The sequence below is a fragment of the Oncorhynchus gorbuscha genome, linkage group LG08, assembly GCF_021184085.1.
Source record: "Oncorhynchus gorbuscha isolate QuinsamMale2020 ecotype Even-year linkage group LG08, OgorEven_v1.0, whole genome shotgun sequence".
Lineage (NCBI taxonomy): Eukaryota > Metazoa > Chordata > Actinopteri > Salmoniformes > Salmonidae > Oncorhynchus > Oncorhynchus gorbuscha.
This window is the reverse complement of record NC_060180.1, coordinates 62,823,160-62,842,058: the sequence shown is the minus strand read 5'-3', so window position 1 is coordinate 62,842,058 and position 18,899 is coordinate 62,823,160. Positions and strand designations below refer to the sequence as shown.

General features: G+C 43.2%; 2 protein-coding genes across 2 annotated transcripts; both read right to left on the bottom strand.

Annotated features, from left to right (window-relative positions):
* Positions 1-2,179: 2,179 nt before the first annotated feature.
* On the bottom strand, positions 2,180-8,508 carry LOC124041953. The gene is made up of 6 exons (XM_046360159.1): positions 8,299-8,508; positions 7,952-8,071; positions 7,108-7,736; positions 6,673-6,865; positions 5,955-6,440; positions 2,180-5,822 (listed from the first exon to the last, which is right to left on the bottom strand). Exons 1-6 carry the CDS (start codon positions 8,303-8,305, stop codon positions 3,370-3,372), a joined length of 3,888 nt encoding a protein of 1,295 aa, XP_046216115.1. The 5' UTR covers positions 8,306-8,508; the 3' UTR covers positions 2,180-3,369.
* A 2,941-nt stretch (positions 8,509-11,449) lies between these two features.
* Positions 11,450-18,124, bottom strand: cryz (crystallin, zeta (quinone reductase)). The gene is made up of 9 exons (XM_046358104.1): positions 17,981-18,124; positions 17,589-17,699; positions 17,242-17,394; positions 13,882-14,045; positions 13,481-13,532; positions 13,172-13,321; positions 12,802-12,903; positions 12,588-12,683; positions 11,450-11,919 (listed from the first exon to the last, which is right to left on the bottom strand). Exons 1-9 carry the CDS (start codon positions 17,981-17,983, stop codon positions 11,758-11,760), a joined length of 993 nt encoding a protein of 330 aa, XP_046214060.1. The 5' UTR covers positions 17,984-18,124; the 3' UTR covers positions 11,450-11,757.
* Positions 18,125-18,899: the final 775 nt, after the last annotated feature.

The window sequence follows — 18,899 nt, the reverse complement described above, 5'->3', positions numbered from 1 at the left end:
TCAAACAAAATTACGTTGAACCAAAGTGGAATAGACGTGGAATAGACGTCTGTGCCCAGTGGGTATTTTGACCATGCTAAACCAGCATGGTCTCATAGACTAGATTATCATATTAAACGCAAATCTTAAATTAGAATGATATGTTACGTTTGGTATGGTTATATAACACAGAGGTTTACAGAGTTATGCCTCTATTCAATCAGATCCGCTTTAGCAAACATCCACATAGTAGAGACTAAAATAACCGTAAACTTTTTTTACATTTATTTCATAAAGCATTTGATGTCTGGATTTCACTGTTTTGAGCAGTTTTCGTCCTTTCTTACACCCACACTTGACATTCTGGTACGTATTATACTTTAAAAAGTCTTGATAATTGATGCAAGATGGCGCCGACAGAGATGGTCGCCTCGCTTCGCATTCTTAGGAAACTATGCAGTATTTTGGTTTTTTAATGTATTATTTTTTACATTGTTACCTCAGGAAATCTTAAGTATTATTACATACAGCTGGGAAGAACAATTGGATATAAGAGCAATGTCAACTTACCAACATTACAACCAGGAATATGACTTTCCCGAAGCGGATCCTCTGTTCGGACCATCACCCAGGACAATGGATCTGATCCCAGTAGGTGACCCAAAACAACAGCACCACAGAAGGGGCAGACGGAGCGGTCTTCTGGTCAGGCTCCGTAGACGGACACATTGCTCACCGCTCCCGAGTATACTACTCGCCAATGTACAGTCTCTTGACAAAAAGGTAGATGAAATTCGATCAAGGGTTGCCTTCCAGAAAGACATCAGATTGTAACATTCTCTGTTTCACAGAAACATGGCTCACTCGGGATATGTTATCAGAGTCGGTACAGCCACCCAGTTTCTTCACGCATCGTGCCGACAGAAACAAACATCTGGAGGAAAAGGGGGAGGCTTGCAAGCCAAAGAACACCATCCCAACCGTGAAGCATGGGGGTGGCAGCATAATGTTGTGGGGATGCTTTGCTGCAGGAGGAACTGGTGCACTTCACAAAATAGATGGAATCATGAGGTGGGAAAATGATGTGGATATATTGAAGCAACATCTCAAGACATCAGTCAGGAAGTTAAAGCTTGGTCGCAAATGGGTCTTCCAAATGGACAATGACCCCAAGCATACTTCCAAAGTTGTGGCAAAATGGCTGAAGGACAAAGTCAAGGTATTGGAGTAGCCATCACAAAGCCCTGACCTCAATCCCATATACATTTTGTGGTCAGAACTGAAAAAGCGTGTTCGAGCAAGGAGGCCTACAAACCTGACTCAGTTACACCACTGTGTCAAAAGGAATGGGCCAAAATTCACCTAATTTATCGTGGGAAACTTGTGGAAGGCTACCCTAAACGTTTGACCCAAGATAAAAATAAAGGCAATGCTACCAAATACTAATTGAGTGTATATGTACACTTCTGACCCACTGGGAATAAATCATTATCTCAATTATTATTCTAACATTTCACATTCTTAAAATAAAGTGGTGATCCCAACTGACCTAAGACAGTGAATCTTTACTAGGATTAAATGTCAGGAATTGTTAAAAACTGAGTTTAAATGTATTTGGCTAAGGTGTATGTAAACTTCCGAGTTCAACTGTACATGAGGGACTGATTGGAATGTGGTATGTTGTGAAATATGATGAAGACCCTTATCCTGGTATTATACAAGATGTTGATGCAGAGAGCTGTGCTCTATTCAAGACGATGAGTTGTGTGGGAAACAACCAAATCTTTTGGCCAATGAGAGAGGACATTGTATGGTACCAACCAGAGAATGTGCTTGGGCTTGTCCCTCAGCCTCATCCAGTGACAAAATGGCATATTATGCTTGATGGCGCAGTCTGGGAGGAAATTTGCTATCTCATTAAGCAATAGAGAGCATTGAGGGCTAAACCTAATCTTGAGTGAGCATACACCTGTCTCATGAGTCTGAATTAATAGGCTGCAGCCAGTGAACAATCATTTGTTTAATGTCAACCAGTGTTTCCAACCTTGTACATGTATTTCTGCGTATTGCATTGAATGCCAATTTGTTTTCTAAAAGATGCTTTAACTTCTTGAGGTAAGTAACCTTTGTGTTTTGAGGTTTTGAATGGTGTGTTCTATGACTTCAATCAAATTAAACATGTACAACTGTGATATTAAAATGTTTAATGGTCATTTTTTTAATCAGTTGTTTTACATGAAATGTCATTTCCATCACACTCTGTCATTACCACAATACTAAGTCATTACCATCACGGTACATATTTTTGAGGAAAAGATGTATTAAATTACAATTGATATTGATGATTTTTCCCAAAAGTGAACCTTATATGCTTGTTTTTAAGATTATTTTAGAAATTATGTCAAATATTCTGATTTTGATGTAGTGAATACATGTGAGTATCATTAAGGCATTTATGGACATTTGGGCATGACAATGACGTCAACCATAAATACACAATTCTCGTTCTGAACTTCTAACGCGAGTGGAATGGGTGTAGCTTCGTGACAATGATCAAGTGCAGCTGCTCACCGATTTGACAGCTCCAACACAGTTACTCCTCCGACACCGACAAAATATATCTTAACCTGCTACATTAATCTTCCTAAACTGCTACGAAAAACTCACTTCGGTATCGAAGTGCAGTGAAAAGAGCGTTTCCCCCACAACATCAGTTATGCGGGCTTCGGGTGTTGTATATCGCCGGTTAACGGTCGATCTGATTGAATCTAGGCCTTATTAGTGGGCCAAGTAAACAATGGTGTAAGTGACTCTTGTCGTTACAGTTTTAGGCTCAGGTGCAAGCTGGTAAAAACAGCAGACTGCTTTTTTCATTATTTACACACAACCAAGGCTGAGAGGTTACTGGGTCAACATTTAGAATGTGTATTCCATAAACTTCACCACATTGTTCTACTCATTCATAGTTTACCTGAAATTAGAGCCCATTGCTCTAATGCAGAGCCTTGTAATGAAGTGTCAACTTGTGTAAGCCTAAACCCAATGGAGTGCAATTAGGGGTCAGTCGGGGTTTCAAACTAAACCCATACTGCCACGTGTCTACCCTGCGTCAACTGTAACCCAAACCTGTGCTAAATTGACTTTATAAAAATACAAGTCACCTACCAAGCCACACACTTGACAAACATGAAATAGTTTAGAACGCTTTGAGTCAGGTATTAACAATAGGAAGACAGGTTGAGTTCCATGTACGTTATGAAGAGAGATGCTTAGGACTGACATAGACAGGATCATTTTAAGTTCACTTGAGCATTAAGATTAAGTGTTATTTTTGAGTCATCCTTTTTTGAGTCCATAAGAAAACCCAATTGGACAATTCAAATCCACTTATTAACGGATTTTCCTCTCCAGAGCAGTTGGCGATCTGTTAGTGGTTCTCTCGGGCAGCACCAGTCTAATCCTTCTGGGTGAGCCTTCTGCTGAGGACAGGTACTCCTGTAGAACAGGGGCAACTGCGGGGTTCAAACTGTTGTTGTTGGAGAGACTCTCTACATTTAGTGAGCCTGGACCTGAACTAGAACCCTGATCAAGCTGAGACATATTTTGCCCATTTAGTGATCCAGGATTCTGGGGAAGCTGAGATATATTTTTCCCATTTAGTGATCCAGGACCCTGAGCAAGCTGGGACATATTCTGCCCATTTAGTGATCCAGGATCCCGAGGAAGCTGAGACATATTTTTCCCATTTAGTGATCCAGGATCCTGGGCAAGCTGAGAGATATTCTGCCCATTTAGTGATCCAGGATCCTGGGGAAGCTGAGAGATATTCTGCCCATTTAGTGATCCAGGATCCTGGGGAAGCTGAGAGATATTCTGCCCATTTAGTGATCCAGGATCCTGGGGAAGCTGAGAGATATTCTGCCCATTTAGTGATCCAGGATCCTGGGCAAGCTGAGGGATATTCTGCCCATTTAGTGATCCAGGATCCTGGGCAAGCTGAGAGATATTTTGCCCGTTTAGTGATCCAGGACCCTGAGCAAGCTGAGAGATATTCTGTCCATTTAGTGATCCAGGACCCTGGTCAAGCAGAGTGAGATCTCTCACTCTTTGGGGTACTGGAAACTGGGCTGACTGAGAGCCAATCATGGCCCCCTGGTTGGAGTTGCCTCGAACTGACTGTGACAACAGCTGAATCAGTGGATTTACAGGTGAGTTCCTTGCATTGTCTGTATATAGTGGGGATGTGGGTGGGATGTTAGTCAGTAAAGATGGCGGACCTAAACTGCCTTGTCTACTCAGACTTTGAGCCTGTGAGTTGCCACCATAAATGGTGTTTGGTGCAACAGTGTTTTGTAATAGTATAGAGTTTCCTCCCTGGACAGCAAGGTTACTGTAACTGGAAGTCCTTTCCATTCCTTTGAGGGGCTTTGCTGCTGACAGTTGTGGGCTACTCAATGTCCTCTGAAGAGTCACTCCATCGCCTAGGTAACTGGGGTGTTGGGGCACCTCAGGGATCGGTGCTTGGTCCTGTCCATTTCGGTATTCTTCCACCTGTTGCCCATTGACTGAACTCCCACCCGCTCCGTTGATGTATGACTGGTAAGAACTCACATTACTTGGTATAGGTGCTCCACCAGAGACCTCTGTTTCTCCTCCAGTTTTATTTTGTGTGACGTTGGTTTTCTGATCTGGATCAGATCTACTCTTCTTGGAATGGTCACTATTCGAGCCCTCCTGATGTTTTGATTTTGAGTTTGTCTTTTTTTGCTTGGAGGATTCATTGTTTTCCTGTGGCACTGGATCTTCTTCCTCTTGATCTTCATTATCATCAGTTTCTTTAGACTTGCTGGTGGTAGATTTATTTTTGGATGACTGATTGGCTTTGTTTTTGTGAGACGAGTTTCCTTTATTGGATTTGTCTGTCTCTTCCTGGTTGTGCCTTTTGCCTTTGGTATCTTTACCCGTCATTTGCAGTTGTTTTCGGTTCTTGGAGTCAGTTCTTTCTCTATCGCCCTGTTCTAGTCTCTTGCGGCTGTTTTTCCTTGGATGGACCTTGCTTTTCTTAAGAGGGTTAAGGTTGAGCTTCACTTTTAGTAAACCATCTGACTGGGCTTTACGTTTATGCCTTTTGGAGAGGTCCTCTCTTTTAAGACCATTACTCCTCACAGATCGTCCAATGCTTTCATAGCTCAGGATCTGTTTATCACCATTTTCCACTTTCCTAGAACTTTTAATCCTGTCATGTTTATCTTCCCTGTCATGATTCATCCTTTGTACATCAACGACATGCACTCCAGATCTTTCCAAGTCAAAAGTCACACTCCTCTGCTTGCTTGCATGCTTTGCATAGATATCCATATTAGACTGGTTGCAGTTCATGCTCCTTCGGGTGTTTAGCCTTGTAAGTGGGTTGTGGTTGGGAGAACCATCATAACCAGCAGATTCTCTTGCACTGATGAAAAACAATACATCTCTGACTTTCTCCCCTGGCTGTCCATACTCATAGGTTCTGTAACAGTTCAAACAGCTGACGGTTTGGTGTTGACAGTCAGGTACAGTTCTACCATGCTCTGATTGGAAGTCCATTTTTGACGGTCTGTTGTCAAGGCCTATGTGATTTCCAGGTCTTACCATCTCATCTTTTATTAGACTTTTATGTGTAGGCATGTTTCCATGTGCAGGTGAATAGTAACTCCTGCCACCCAATAGCTGGTTGTTGCCATTAGAACCATCATGGCTTTTTATATTTAAACTCTGCTGGTGATAGAGTAACTCCTCCTGACTAAGAATATGGTTGCTCTGACCCTGTGGTGGCCCGACCAATGACCTTTGACCGCTTAGATCTGTGAATGACAACAGGGAAAGAGAGTTAGACATCTGCAGTGTGTGTGTGTGTGTGTGTCTGCCTATAGTCTCATCACTGATATAATCCTAATCAGTCTATGCAGTGAAATATTGATTCAAAACATGCTCACCTTCTGTCTTTGATATCAATGCTTGTTGGGGCACATGTCTCTTCCTCTCATCGCTCTCCTCTGTTATGGCCAGACTCTCCATCTTGTTGGGCTGGCCTCCTTGTCTGACCATGTGCAGGGTTGCCCCCAAGTTTCCTTCTCCTACCTCCTGTTCCATTGCAGACCCACTGACTGCAGGGCCACAATGGGGGCATGTAAAATGGCCACCATCTTTGCCTATTCTCAGGTCAAACATGGCTCTCTCCCTGTCCCAAGGCTGAAGGTGGCTATTGGGAATGATCAGCTTGGTTTCCAGTCCCATTTGAGCCATACATAGGGCCTCATTCTCCCTGCTCAGATCCCACTGGGTGACTGTTTGGGTGGGAGCTGTCCTCCCATTCTCATCCTCCTCAGCTCCAGTCCTGTCTCTCCAGACCTTCAGGCTCTTGTTCATCCCCAGTTTGCAGTAAACAATGTACACCACAGCTAGGGTGAGTCCAACGCCACCTGTACGTTATTAGTATAGTTATGTGTTACAGCCGACTGACCTAAGCTTTATGTATGGGGATAAAATGATAAAAACACTCTTTACTTTAATTGTTGATACACTTTACGGCGTTCCATGATACAGAAGTCACATTGTCCTGTACAATTTAATATATTTACCACTATTTGAGTAGAGAAAAGTTACGTGTGGCTAGAAAGTGGCCATGGAGGATCTAGTTTCTGAGGTACTGACCAGCAAAGCAGAAGGCTGCAGCCAGAGCCAGGTCTCTGGTATAACGCTGAGAGGAGATGGCATTCTTAGCCTCAACCTGCACTGTGATGTTCTGATTTGTTGGAACACAGTTGGCCTCTGTCAGCTCCAGCACCGTCTTCACTGCCGGGTTGTCAGCACTCACACACACCATCCTACGCCCGTTGAACAGTACCTGAACAAGAATGTTATTATAGTAATCATATTGTTACAATGATAACAACACACATCTACATAGCACATTTTATACAATATAGTTTATATACCATATACCATAAAGCACCTTTCTTATAATACTTGCAGGCAGCCAAAATGTGTTAGCCCTAATTCAAAATAATAAAACATATTGGTAAAAAAAAGGAATACAATAAATAAAAGTATAAAAAGAAAATAAGAAAAAAAGCAACAGAAGATAACCTTATCCGGAGCCTCCATATAGCTGGTGAGGAAAGACGCCAGCTTCCTCAGCTCACATGTACAGTTCCACCAGTTTAGTTCCAGGTTCAGACTAGACATCCACGATAGGTACGAAAACACCTCTGACGGGGCGCTCCGGAGCTGATTCCTGGACAGATCCAGACTACGCAGCCCCAGCAGGCCCCGGAAGCTATCCTTCCCCAGATAGGTGATCAGATTATCGGACAGATCCAAGGTCTCCAGCCCCTGGAGGTCTGCCAAGGCAAAGGTGGTGGCGTCCAGCCTGGAGAGGCGGTTCCCTTCCAGCTGCAGCGTCCGCAGGGCCCCGGTGGCATGGAACCAGGAGCCGTTGACATCCCCGAGGGCGTTGTTCCCAAGCTTGAGGATCTCCAACCTGGGCAGCCAGGAAAAAGTGTCCTTCCCCAGGGCCTGGCTGGAGAGGTGGTTGTGGTCCAGGAGGAGGGTGTGGAGGACGGTGAGGTTCTGGAAGGCGTCGTGGGTGATGGTGGTGATGGCGTTGTGGCTGAGGGACAGCACGGTCATGCTGGACATGTCAGACAGGAAGTTGCGGTCCACGGACACGATGGTGCCGTCGGTCAGCATCAGGGCCTTGGTGGTCTCAGGGGCCTCTAGAGGTGGAAGAAAACACAAACCTGGTTGTCAATCCTTACTGCTTTAATACACCGATAGGTGTTGGCACAAAGAGTCAGTGTCTTTATGATAGCCATAGGCTAGTGTGGAACAAGACATTCCAACAAATCTTGTTCAAATGAACGCTATCATAGATCATTAGTAGAGGATGATATTTCTTTATCTCAACTCGGCAGTCAATGCTCCTTCTTACCTAGGATGTTGGAGAGCTTGTAACAGATGACAGTATCTTCAGAACACACCACACAGGAGGCAGGACATGAAGAGAGGCTCTGGGTATGTGTGATTGACAGCATCAGCATCAGGAGAACACCTGGGTTTCACCAAGGACACACACACACAGCTGGTTAGCTTGGGAGGGGAATGGTACAGTATATCAACATTTCGTGTCAGTATATTTAATATCTTAGCTGTTCACACATTCAATAGACCTATATTGTGAAGCATTAATCCAATACCTGAACAGCATGTGTAGAGAGAATATACCTTTCATGTGTTGAATATTGACAAATCGGTGTTGAAATGTTACGGTAGACATACTTCTCATGGTTTGTTACTGGCCAGGCTGCATGGGGTGTTGCCTCTCCCATGTATGTGGTCTCAGGGCCTCATCATCTTGTCTCAACTCATGTCTGGTCATACTGCTCCTACAGATAAAAACCATAGTCTCATTTAAAAAAATTAAAAAAAATAAAAACACATTCAGCTCAGTAACATTTTTATTTATTTTCACCTTTATTTAACCAGGTAGGCTAGTTGAGAACAAATGCGACCTGGCCAAGATAAAGCAAAGCAGTGCGACACAAACAACAACACAGAATTACAAATGGGATAAACAAACATACAGTCAATAATACAATATAAAAAGTCTATATACATTGTGTGCAAATGAGGTAGGATAAGGGAGGTAAGGCAATAAATAGGCCATAGTGGCAAATTAATTTCAATATAGCAATTAAACACTGGAGTGATAGATGTGCAAAAGATGAATGTGCAAGTAGAGATACTGGGGTGAAAAGGAGCAAAATAAATTAAATAAATAACAGTATGTGGGATGAGGTAGTTGGATGGGCTATTTACAGATGGGCTATGTACAGGTGCGGTGATCAGTGAGCTGCTCTGACAGCTGGTGCTTAAATCTAGTGAGGGAGATATGAGTCTCCAGCTTCAGTGATTTTTGCAGTTCGTTCCAGTCATTGGCAGCAGAGAACTGGAAGGAAAGGCAGCCAAAGTACGAATTGGCTTTGGGGGTGACCAGTGAGATATACCTGCTGGAGCGCATGCTACGGGTTGGTGCTGCTATGGTGATCAGTGAGCTGAGATAAGACGGGGCTTTACCTAGTAAAGACTTATAGATGACCTGGAGCCAGTGGGTTTGACGACGAATATGAAGCGAGGGCCAGCCAACGAGAGCATACAGTTCGCAGTGGTGGGTAGTATATGGGGCTTTGGTGACAAAACAGATGGCACTGTAATAGACTGCATCCAATTTGCTGAGTAGTGTTGGAGGCTATTTTGTAATGGACATCGCCTTAGTACTTTGCTCATTTAGCTTGTGTTGCTAGGAGACCAAACAAACTGGGTGGTAAGTAATGGTAACAATCGGAGATCAATGAAACATGCATGATGACCCCCTGGAGTCTTTTCAGTTCACCCATGTTACCTATGAGTTTTTATCTGAGTCTTACAGTTGAAGTCAGAAGTTTACATACACCTTAACCTGAGCTTAAATGTATTTGGCTTTCACAATTCCTGACATTTAATCCTAATAAACCCTAATTAATCCTAATAAAAATGTGTCTTAGGTCAGTTAGGATCACCACTTAATTTTAAGAATGTGAAATGTCAGAATAACAGTAGAGAGAATGATTTATTTAAGCTTTTATTTCTTTCATCATATTCCCAGTGGGTCAGAAGTTTACATACCCTCAATTAGTATTTGGTGGAATTGCCTTTAAATTGTTTAACATGGGTCAAATGTTTTGGGTACTCATCCACAAGCTTCCCACAATACGGTTGAGTGAATTTTGGCCCATTCCTCCTGACAGAGCTGGTGTAACTGAGTCAGGTTTGTAGGCCTCCTTGCTCACACACGCTTTTTCAGTTCTGCCCACAAATTTTCTATAGGGTTGAGGTCAGAGCTTTGTGATGGCCACTCCAATACCTTGACTTTGTTGTCCTTAAGCCATTTTGCCACAACTTTTGAAGTATGCTTGGGGTCATTGTCCATTTGGAAGAACCATTTGCGACCAAGCTTAAACTTCCTGACTGATGTCTTGAGATGTTGCTTCAATATATCCACATCATTTTATTTCCTCATGATGCCATATATTTTGTGAAGTGCACCAGGCCCTCCTGCAGCTAAGCACCCCCACAACATGATGCTGCCACTCCCGTGCTTCACGGTTGGGATGGTGACAATGGTCATTATGGCCAAACAGTTCTATTTTTGTTTCATCAGACAAGAGGACATTTCTGCAAAAAGTACAATATTTGTCCCCATGTGCAGTTGCAAACCGTAGTCTAGCTTTTTTATGCCGGTTTTGGAGCAGTGGCTTCTTCCTTGCTGAGCGGCCTTTCAGGTTACGTCGATATAGGACTTGTTTTACTGTGGATATACTTTTGTACCCGTTTCCTCCAGCATCTTCACAAGGTCCTTTGCTGTTGTCCTGGGATTGATTTGCACTTTTAGCACCAAATTATGCTCATCTCTAGGAGGCAGAACGCGTTTCCTTCCTGAGTGGTATGACGGCTGAGTGGTCCCATGGTGTTTATACTTGCATACTATTGTTAGTACAGATGAACGTGGTACCTTCAGGCGTTTGGAAATTGCTCCCAAGGATGAACCAGACTTGCGGAGGTCAACCATTTTTTTCCTGAGGTCTTGGCTGATTTCTTTTGATTTTCCCATGTCAAGTAAAGAGGCACTGAGTTTGAAGGTAGGCCTTGAAATACATGCACAAGTACACCTCCAATTGACTCAAATGATGTCAATTAGTCTATCAGAAGCTTCTAAAGCCATGACAACATTTTCTGGAATTTTCCAAGCTGTTTAAGGCACAGTCAACTTAGTGTATGTAAACTTCTGACCCACTGGAATTGTGATACAGTGAATTATAAGTGAAATAATCTGTCTGTAAACAATTGTTAGAGAAATGACTTGTGTCATGCACAAAGTAGATGTCCTGACCAATTTGCCAAAACTATAGTTTGTTATCAAGAAATTTGTGGAGTGGTTGAATAACAAGTTAATGACTCCAACCTAAGTGTATGTAAACGTCCGACTTCAACTGTGCATAGAATAAACATTATCCAGATCAAGTCTTACCTGCAGGCCTAAATGGACCAGAGAATCGAACCAATCCAACCATACACCATCAATGACCATCCACATATCAGCTGCGAATCTATTACAGGTGAATACATTACCTCTACAACTAGTCCAATATAACATCATAAGCACTCATTGTACTTCAACATTTCGATGTTGACCAGCCTAGGTTACGGTAGTCACTTCTACTGTTTCACAGTCAACTGTCTGTGTTTGTATTGGAGAGGCTGGGTAAGGTTACCTGTGCTTCTCTGAGCATGCTCAGTTCGCAGGGCTGTTACCTGAGATGGCACCGGATGGGACGATGTCACACTCACTCCTGACTTAACTTGTGCTTAACAGAGGTAAAAGACTGCACACTTCAACGCTATGATTTAATCTGGAAAAGGAGGCATTCCCTTTGTAATATTTTACAAAAATGGCATTCAATTAGTTATTTCACAACAACAAAAAATCTTGTTGACCCAATGCATTGAAATGACAACAACTTGGTTTAGAAATGCACATGATTAATCACGAAGATCACCGAAAGTGAGCCACACCATCTTTGTCTCTGGCAAGATTTTCAGCAATTTGAATCCCATATGCATGAAACACATGTAAAGTAATCAGAATTTCATCCCAATGTAAATCAGTAACATTTCCCAGTAATCCTACAGCTGTTCCATTCACATGGTCAGTACCATCTTCCCAGAAGCCCCAGGGCAGTCTATGATGTCAATATGAGCCTGGGAGACCATGTCCAGGGTGTACTGTTTTCCTACAGCAGGTTTCAGCCAACCAGCATCCATCCCTGCAAACAGGGCCGCGGCACACTCAGCTTTCTCTTCCTGTAGAGACAACAGAAGATACACTAACGTTCAAAAATTTGGGGTCACATAGAAATGTCCTTGTTTTTGAATAAAAAAATGAATTTTTGTCCATTAATTATAAGAATAACCTTCATTTCTCAGAACAAGAATAGACTGACGAGTTTCAGAAGAAAGTCCTTTGTTTCTGGCCATTTTGAGCCTGTAATCGAGCCCACAAGTGCTAATGCTCCAGATACTAAACTAGTCTAAGGAAGGCCAGTTTTATTGCTTCTTTAATCAGCACAACAGTTTTCAGCTGTGCTAACACAATTGCAAAAGGGTTTTCTGATGATCAATTAGCCTTTTAAAATGATAAACTTGGATTAGCTATCACAATATGCCATTGGAACACAGGAGTGATGGTTGCTGATAATGGGCCTCTATACGCCTATGTAGATATTCCATTAAAAATCAGCCTTTTCCAGCTACAATAGTCATTTACAACATTAATGTCTACAATGTATTTCTGATCAAGTTGATGTTATTTCAAATGGACAAAAAAAAGTGCTTTTCTTTCAAAAACAAGAACATTTCTAAGTGATTCCAAACTTTTGAACGGTAGAGTATAATTTACACTACAGAATGTATGATTTATAGAACGACCACTGCCTGAACCTACATATTATACTAGGAATCTAGACTCTTACAACAGTAGCGCAGGGTAAGGCAACACCAATGATGCTGGACTCTTTAGCCATGGTGTCTCGAGGGTTGATTTCAATGGGGCCTCTACTGCCAACAACCTAAACAACAAAAGAGGAAAACTGAGTAAGAATTAACAATGAATAACCAATACATATTCAAAACAGTGGCTCTAAAAGTCTAAAATAAATGACACATGCTAACGTGACATATACCGACCGTCACTCTCCCCCCGTAGGCCAGCATCTGCAGGTCATTGCTGAGGTTCACATTAGACAGCATCTCCACAATCACATTTACCCCTTGCCCCTTGGTAGCATCCTGTAAAAAACAATTGCCCAAACATAACTCATTAAGACAACCTGTGTTTACAAAAGCGTCATGCCAGTTCTTAACTTATCCTAGACTAACATGTTAGAAATTTGAATATTTTTATCTGTAATAACAAGTGTTTTAATTTACTGGTTTAGCAGCTAATCGGTGTCAAAGTAGAACATAATAGCAGTCACCCACTGAGAGTCATACACAAAATGTCCTTAAAATGTATTCAGGTCTATGGAGACCGCAACTATGACTCCTTCCCACCTACCATGATTTTGCTAGTGTATCCTTCCTCTTTGTGGTTGAAGGCCTGGTGAGCTCCATTCCTCAGGACCAGCTCCAGTCCTGCTGCGGTTCCTGCTGTCCCCAGGACCCTCAGACCCAAGGCTCTGGCCATCTGACACGCTGCCACCCCCACCTGAAAAGATACACACCACCAAGGAAATCAACCCTCCAATAATAATTGTCATTAAGCAGTGCAATAAAGGCAATTTGGATTCATTTGATCTTTATTAAATGAAAATGGGGGAAAATAACTATAGCTCAGACATTAAAAAGAAGAGGGCATTGATCTTACCCCACCGCTGGCTCCATGGATGAGTACTGTCTCGCCTGCTTTAGCATGTGCTCTGGAGCATAAGACACAATGGAGAATAAGACTCAATCACTCATTATACTGTACACACCCCACAATCAAAGACTTTATTAGTAAATAATAGACATACAGATTATAAATAAGTCTTCTTTTGCAGGAGAGTCTGTGAATCTCAACTTAATTGAACATCATATCGATTGTGATGCTGAGTCTGTCTAACCATGTCAAATCCAAAGAACTCAACCAAAACATTGGTGTAGGACCGGTGAGCCCTATGCACTTATAACCTGTCTCCCTGCTTCTGCGATCCATCTTGTCATAAAAATAATCTGTTCAGAATTCTGTTCTCTTTAAACAAAACAAAAAAAATGCTGGTCTCTTACTTATGGAAGAGAGCTCTGTATGCGGTGCAGTAGGGGATCCCAATGGCAGCTCCCTGTTTGTAGTCTAAGGGGTCTGGCAGGCGGTGGACACAGTCCTCAGACACGACAGTGTATTCAGCGTACCCTCCTGTCTCTGTGGCGGTGGTGAACACACGGTCACCAGCCTGAAAGGTAAAATAGACTAGACTTCCACTCCAGCAACTAATGGTATAGTCATACACAAACTCAATATGAATACATTCACAGAATGACTACTCATAGTATTTCAGTCTATATAATCAAGGAGTGTTCAAAGCAAAATGTTGGTAAGCAATTACTTTCTCACAAACTACACATGCCACATGCGGATACATGCCACATGCGGGACATGGTGTGATGAAGGAAACATACAGGAACTCAAATCCTTCTGTTCACCTGATTTAGAATTCCTCACAATCAAATGTAGACCGCATTATCTTCCAAGAGAATTCTCTTCGATTATAATCACAGCCGTATATATCCCCCCCCAAGCAGACACATCGATGGCTCTGAACGAACTTTATTTAACTCTTTGCAAACTGGAAAACATTTATCCGGAGGCTGCATTCATTGTAGCTGGGGATTTTAACAAAGCCAATCTGAAAACAAGACTCCCTCAATTTTATCAGCATATCGATTGCGCAACCAGGGGTGGTAAAACCTGGATCACTGTTACTCTAACTTCCGCGACGCATATAAGGCCCTGCCCCGCCCCCTTTCGGAAAAGCTGACCACGACTCCATTTTGCTGATCCCTGCCTACAGACAGAAATTAAAACAAGAGGCTCCCACGCTGAGGTCTGTCCAACGCTGGTCAGACCAAGCTGACTCTACACTCCAAGACTGCTTCCATCACGTGAACTGGGACATGTTTCGTATTGCGTCAGATGGGAATATTGACGAATACGCTGATTCGGTGTGCGAGTTCATTAGAACGTGCGTCGAAGATGTCGTTCCCATAGCAACGATAAAAACATTCCCTAACCAGAAACCGTGGATTGATGGCAGCATTCGCGTGAAACTGAAAGCGCGAACCACTGCTTTTAATCAGGGCAAGGTGTCTGGCAACATGACTGAATACAAACAGTGCAGCTATTCCTCCGTAAGGCTATTAAACAAGCTAAGCGTCAGTACAGAGACAAAGTGGAATCTCAATTCAATGGCTCAGACACAAGAGGCATGTGGCAGGGTCTACAGTCAATCACGGACTACAAGATTAAATCCAGCCCAGTCACGGACCAGGATGTCTTGCTCCCAGGCAGACTAAATAACTTTTTGCCCGCTTTGAGGACAATACAGTGCCACTGACACGGCCTGCAACGGAAACATGCGGTCTCTCCTTCACTGCAGCCGAGGTGAGCAAGACATTTAAACGTGTTAACCCTCGCAAGGCTGCAGGCCCAGACGGCATCCCCAGCCGCGCCCTCAGAGCATGCGCAGACCAGCTGGCCGGTGTGTTTACGGACATATTCAATCAATCCCTATACCAGTCTGCTGTTCCCACATGCTTCAAGAGGGCCACCATTGTTCCTGTTCCCAAGAAAGCTAAGGTAACGGAGCTAAACGACTACCGCCCGTAGCACTCACTTCCGTCATCATGAAGTGCTTTGAGAGACTAGTCAAGGACCATATCACCTCCACCCTACCTGACACCCTAGACCCACTCCAATTTGCTTACCGCCCAAATAGGTCCACAGACGATGCAATCTCAACCACACTGCACACTGCCCTAACCCACCTGGACAAGAGGAATACCTATGTGAGAATGCTGTTCATCGACTACAGCTCGGCATTCAACACCATAGTACCCTCCAAGCTCGTCATCAAGCTCGAGACCCTGGGTCTCGACCCCGCCCTGTGCAACTGGGTACTGGACTTCCTGACGGGCCGCCCCAGGTGGTGAGGGTAGGCAACAACATCTCCTCCCCGCTGATCCTCAACACGGGGCCCCACAAGGGTGCGTTCTGAGCCCTCTCCTGTACTCCCTGTTCACCCACGACTGCGTGGCCACGCCGCCTACGCTATAGTAAAAAGCTTTTCATTCTCCAACTCAATCATCAAGTTTGCGGACGACACAACAGTGGTAGGCTTGATTACCAACAACGACGAGACGGCCTACAGGGAGGAGGTGAGGGCCCTCGGAGTGTGGTGTCAGGAAAATAACCTCACACTCAACGTCAACAAAACTAAGGAGATGATTGTGGACTTCAGGAAACAGCAGAGGGAACACCCCCTATCCACATCGATGGAACAGTAGTGGAGAGGGTAGCTAGTTTTAAGTTCCTCGGCATACACATCACAGACAAACTGAATTGGTCCACTCACACTGACAGCGTCGTGAAGAAGGCGCAGCAGCGCCTATTCAACCTCAGGAGGCTGAAGAAATTCGGCTTGTCACCAAAAGCACTCACAAACTTCTACAGATGCACAATCGAGAGCATCCTGGCGGGCTGTATCACCGCCTGGTACGGCAACTGCTCCGCCCTCAACCGTAAGGCTCTCCAGAGGGTAGTGAGGACTGCACAACGCATCACCGGGGGCAAACTACCTGCCCTCCAGGACACCTACACCACCCGTTGTTACAGGAAGGCCATAAAGATCATCAAGGACATCAACCACCCGAACCACTGCCTGTTCACCCCGCTATCATCCAGAAGGCGAGGTCAGTACAGGTGCATCAAAGCTGGGACCGAGAGACTGAAAAACAGCTTCTATCTCAAGGCCATCAGACTGTTAAACAGCCACCACTAACACTGAGTGGCTGCTGCCAACACACTGTCATTGACACTGACCCAACTCCAGCCATTTTAATAATGGGAATTGATGGGAAATGATGTAAATATATCACTAGCCACTTTAAACAATGCTACCTTATATAATGTTACTTACCCTACATTATTCATCTCATATGCATATGTATATACTGTACTCTACATCATCGACTGCATCCTTATGTAACACATGTATCACTAGCCACTTTAACTATGCCACTTTGTTTACTTTGTCTACACACTCATCTCATATGTATATACTGTACTCGATACCATCTACTGTATGCTGCTCTGTACCATCACTCATTCATATATCCTTATGTACATGTTCCTTATCCCCTTACACTGTGTATAAGACAGTAGTTTTGGAATTGTTAGTTAGATTACTTGTTGGTTATCACTGCATTGTCGGAACTAGAAGCACAAGCATTTCGCTACACTCGCATTAACATCTGCTAACCATGTGTATGTGACAAATAAAATTTGATTTGATTTGATTTAGTTACTAAATACCATCAGTGATCATAATGTTACTGGTAGCCTAGGGATGGATGGTAGAGTAAGATCAGCACCTGTAAGAGTTGGACTCTGTCTCCGACAGCTTCCACGACCCCTGACACATCAGTCCCTGGAGTGTAGGGCAGGCTGGGCTTCCTGGCGTAGGTCCCAGAGCGGATGTAGGTCTCCACGGGGTTCACTCCACACGCATGCACATGGATTAGCACCTGGATAACACACAGGCTGTTTCATACATAGAGAACCTTCTGCAGAACTATAATTAAGTAACATAATACAACTTAGAAAACAGCTACAGGTAGAAGTGCAATACAATATATGTAAAAGGTATCCATTGTCCTTTGCACTTTCCAGTTTTCAATAGTAAGTTACTAACGTTTTTGAATAATTTTATGATTTTTACCTGTTTCTGACCTGGATTTGGCACAGGAATGTTGGAGCAGAGTTTCAAAACGGAAGGACCTCCAAACTCACTCACTCGAATGGCTCTCATTAACTTGGGTGTTGTTGCCATCTGCACACAAATAGAGTAGCTAACTAACTAAAACCTTTACATGCAGCTTACATTAGCTGGCAAGTAGTAACGTTAGTAGACACACGAGTGGCTTGTGGACTTTGGACAGTGCAGTGGCATTAGCGAACTTAGCTAACGTTACCAAACGAGCCACTGCACTGTCTGGTTACCTAGCTAATTTAGCACTTCAGCAGGACATTTGAGTACAAATACTATAATGCTTCTAAAATACAACTAGCATACAAGTCATATCAAGGCAATAAAAGTCTAAACGGACTCACCATTTATGCAAGGAAGCTGTCTGTGGTTTCTGTCTCAAAATAACTATCCGCACGGTGGCGACAGCATGACATTATAAACATCCGAATTTGACACTCTCCGCCACCGTACAACTCTTTTCTCGTTTGATACATATTGCACTTCATTCAAAACATTAACAAGGAAGGGGGAGATGGCGGAAGTGGATGTTGAGTTCGAATCAAGCAGAGCGTCGGGCAAATTTGGCGACGGATAGTAGTATCGAAACAGGAACAAACATGAAATTGTCCAAGATTCCAGTGAAGGTTACGTGTGAATTATAAGGAATCGGGTCTTCTTGGGATGCATGTGGGGGAAACCCATTTGAAGTGTCGAAAATTGTACGGTATGCGCTTGGAAAGTGGAGTCTGTGAGAGTTACCAGGAGTGGTCTTATCTTGATTCATTATATTTCTGATGAGCAGAGGAAGATTGCATTGGGCCTCAAAATTATCCGGACAACAGAAGTTTTGAATTTTGGAGTAGAGCATCCATAAAAGGAGTCATCTCAGGGGTGACGATGGATGTTCATGTTCAAAATTCCTGGTGTGGTTGTTGCCTGGTGTCATGTAAAACTCCCCAGCGTGAAATAGTTCCCAATCGTTTTGATCGTGTTCTGATTGTGATATATTCTTAATATTTCTTATTTCTCGTGTTTTTTTGTAGTATTACATCGTTATTGATTGTTGAATTGTTGGGTTTTGAGTTTGCAAGAAAGGCATTTCACTGTACTTGTGCATGTGACATTTACTTGACTCAACTCAAGCCTACGATTCTCTATAGTAAAAGCTTTTCATTCATCAACATTTTAACATCTGAGAACTTGCAAGAGGTGGAAGACCCATCCCCCTGATTCCTCTTGAGAATTTTTTTTTGTGTGGTTCAGTTTTTTGGGAATCTTGTT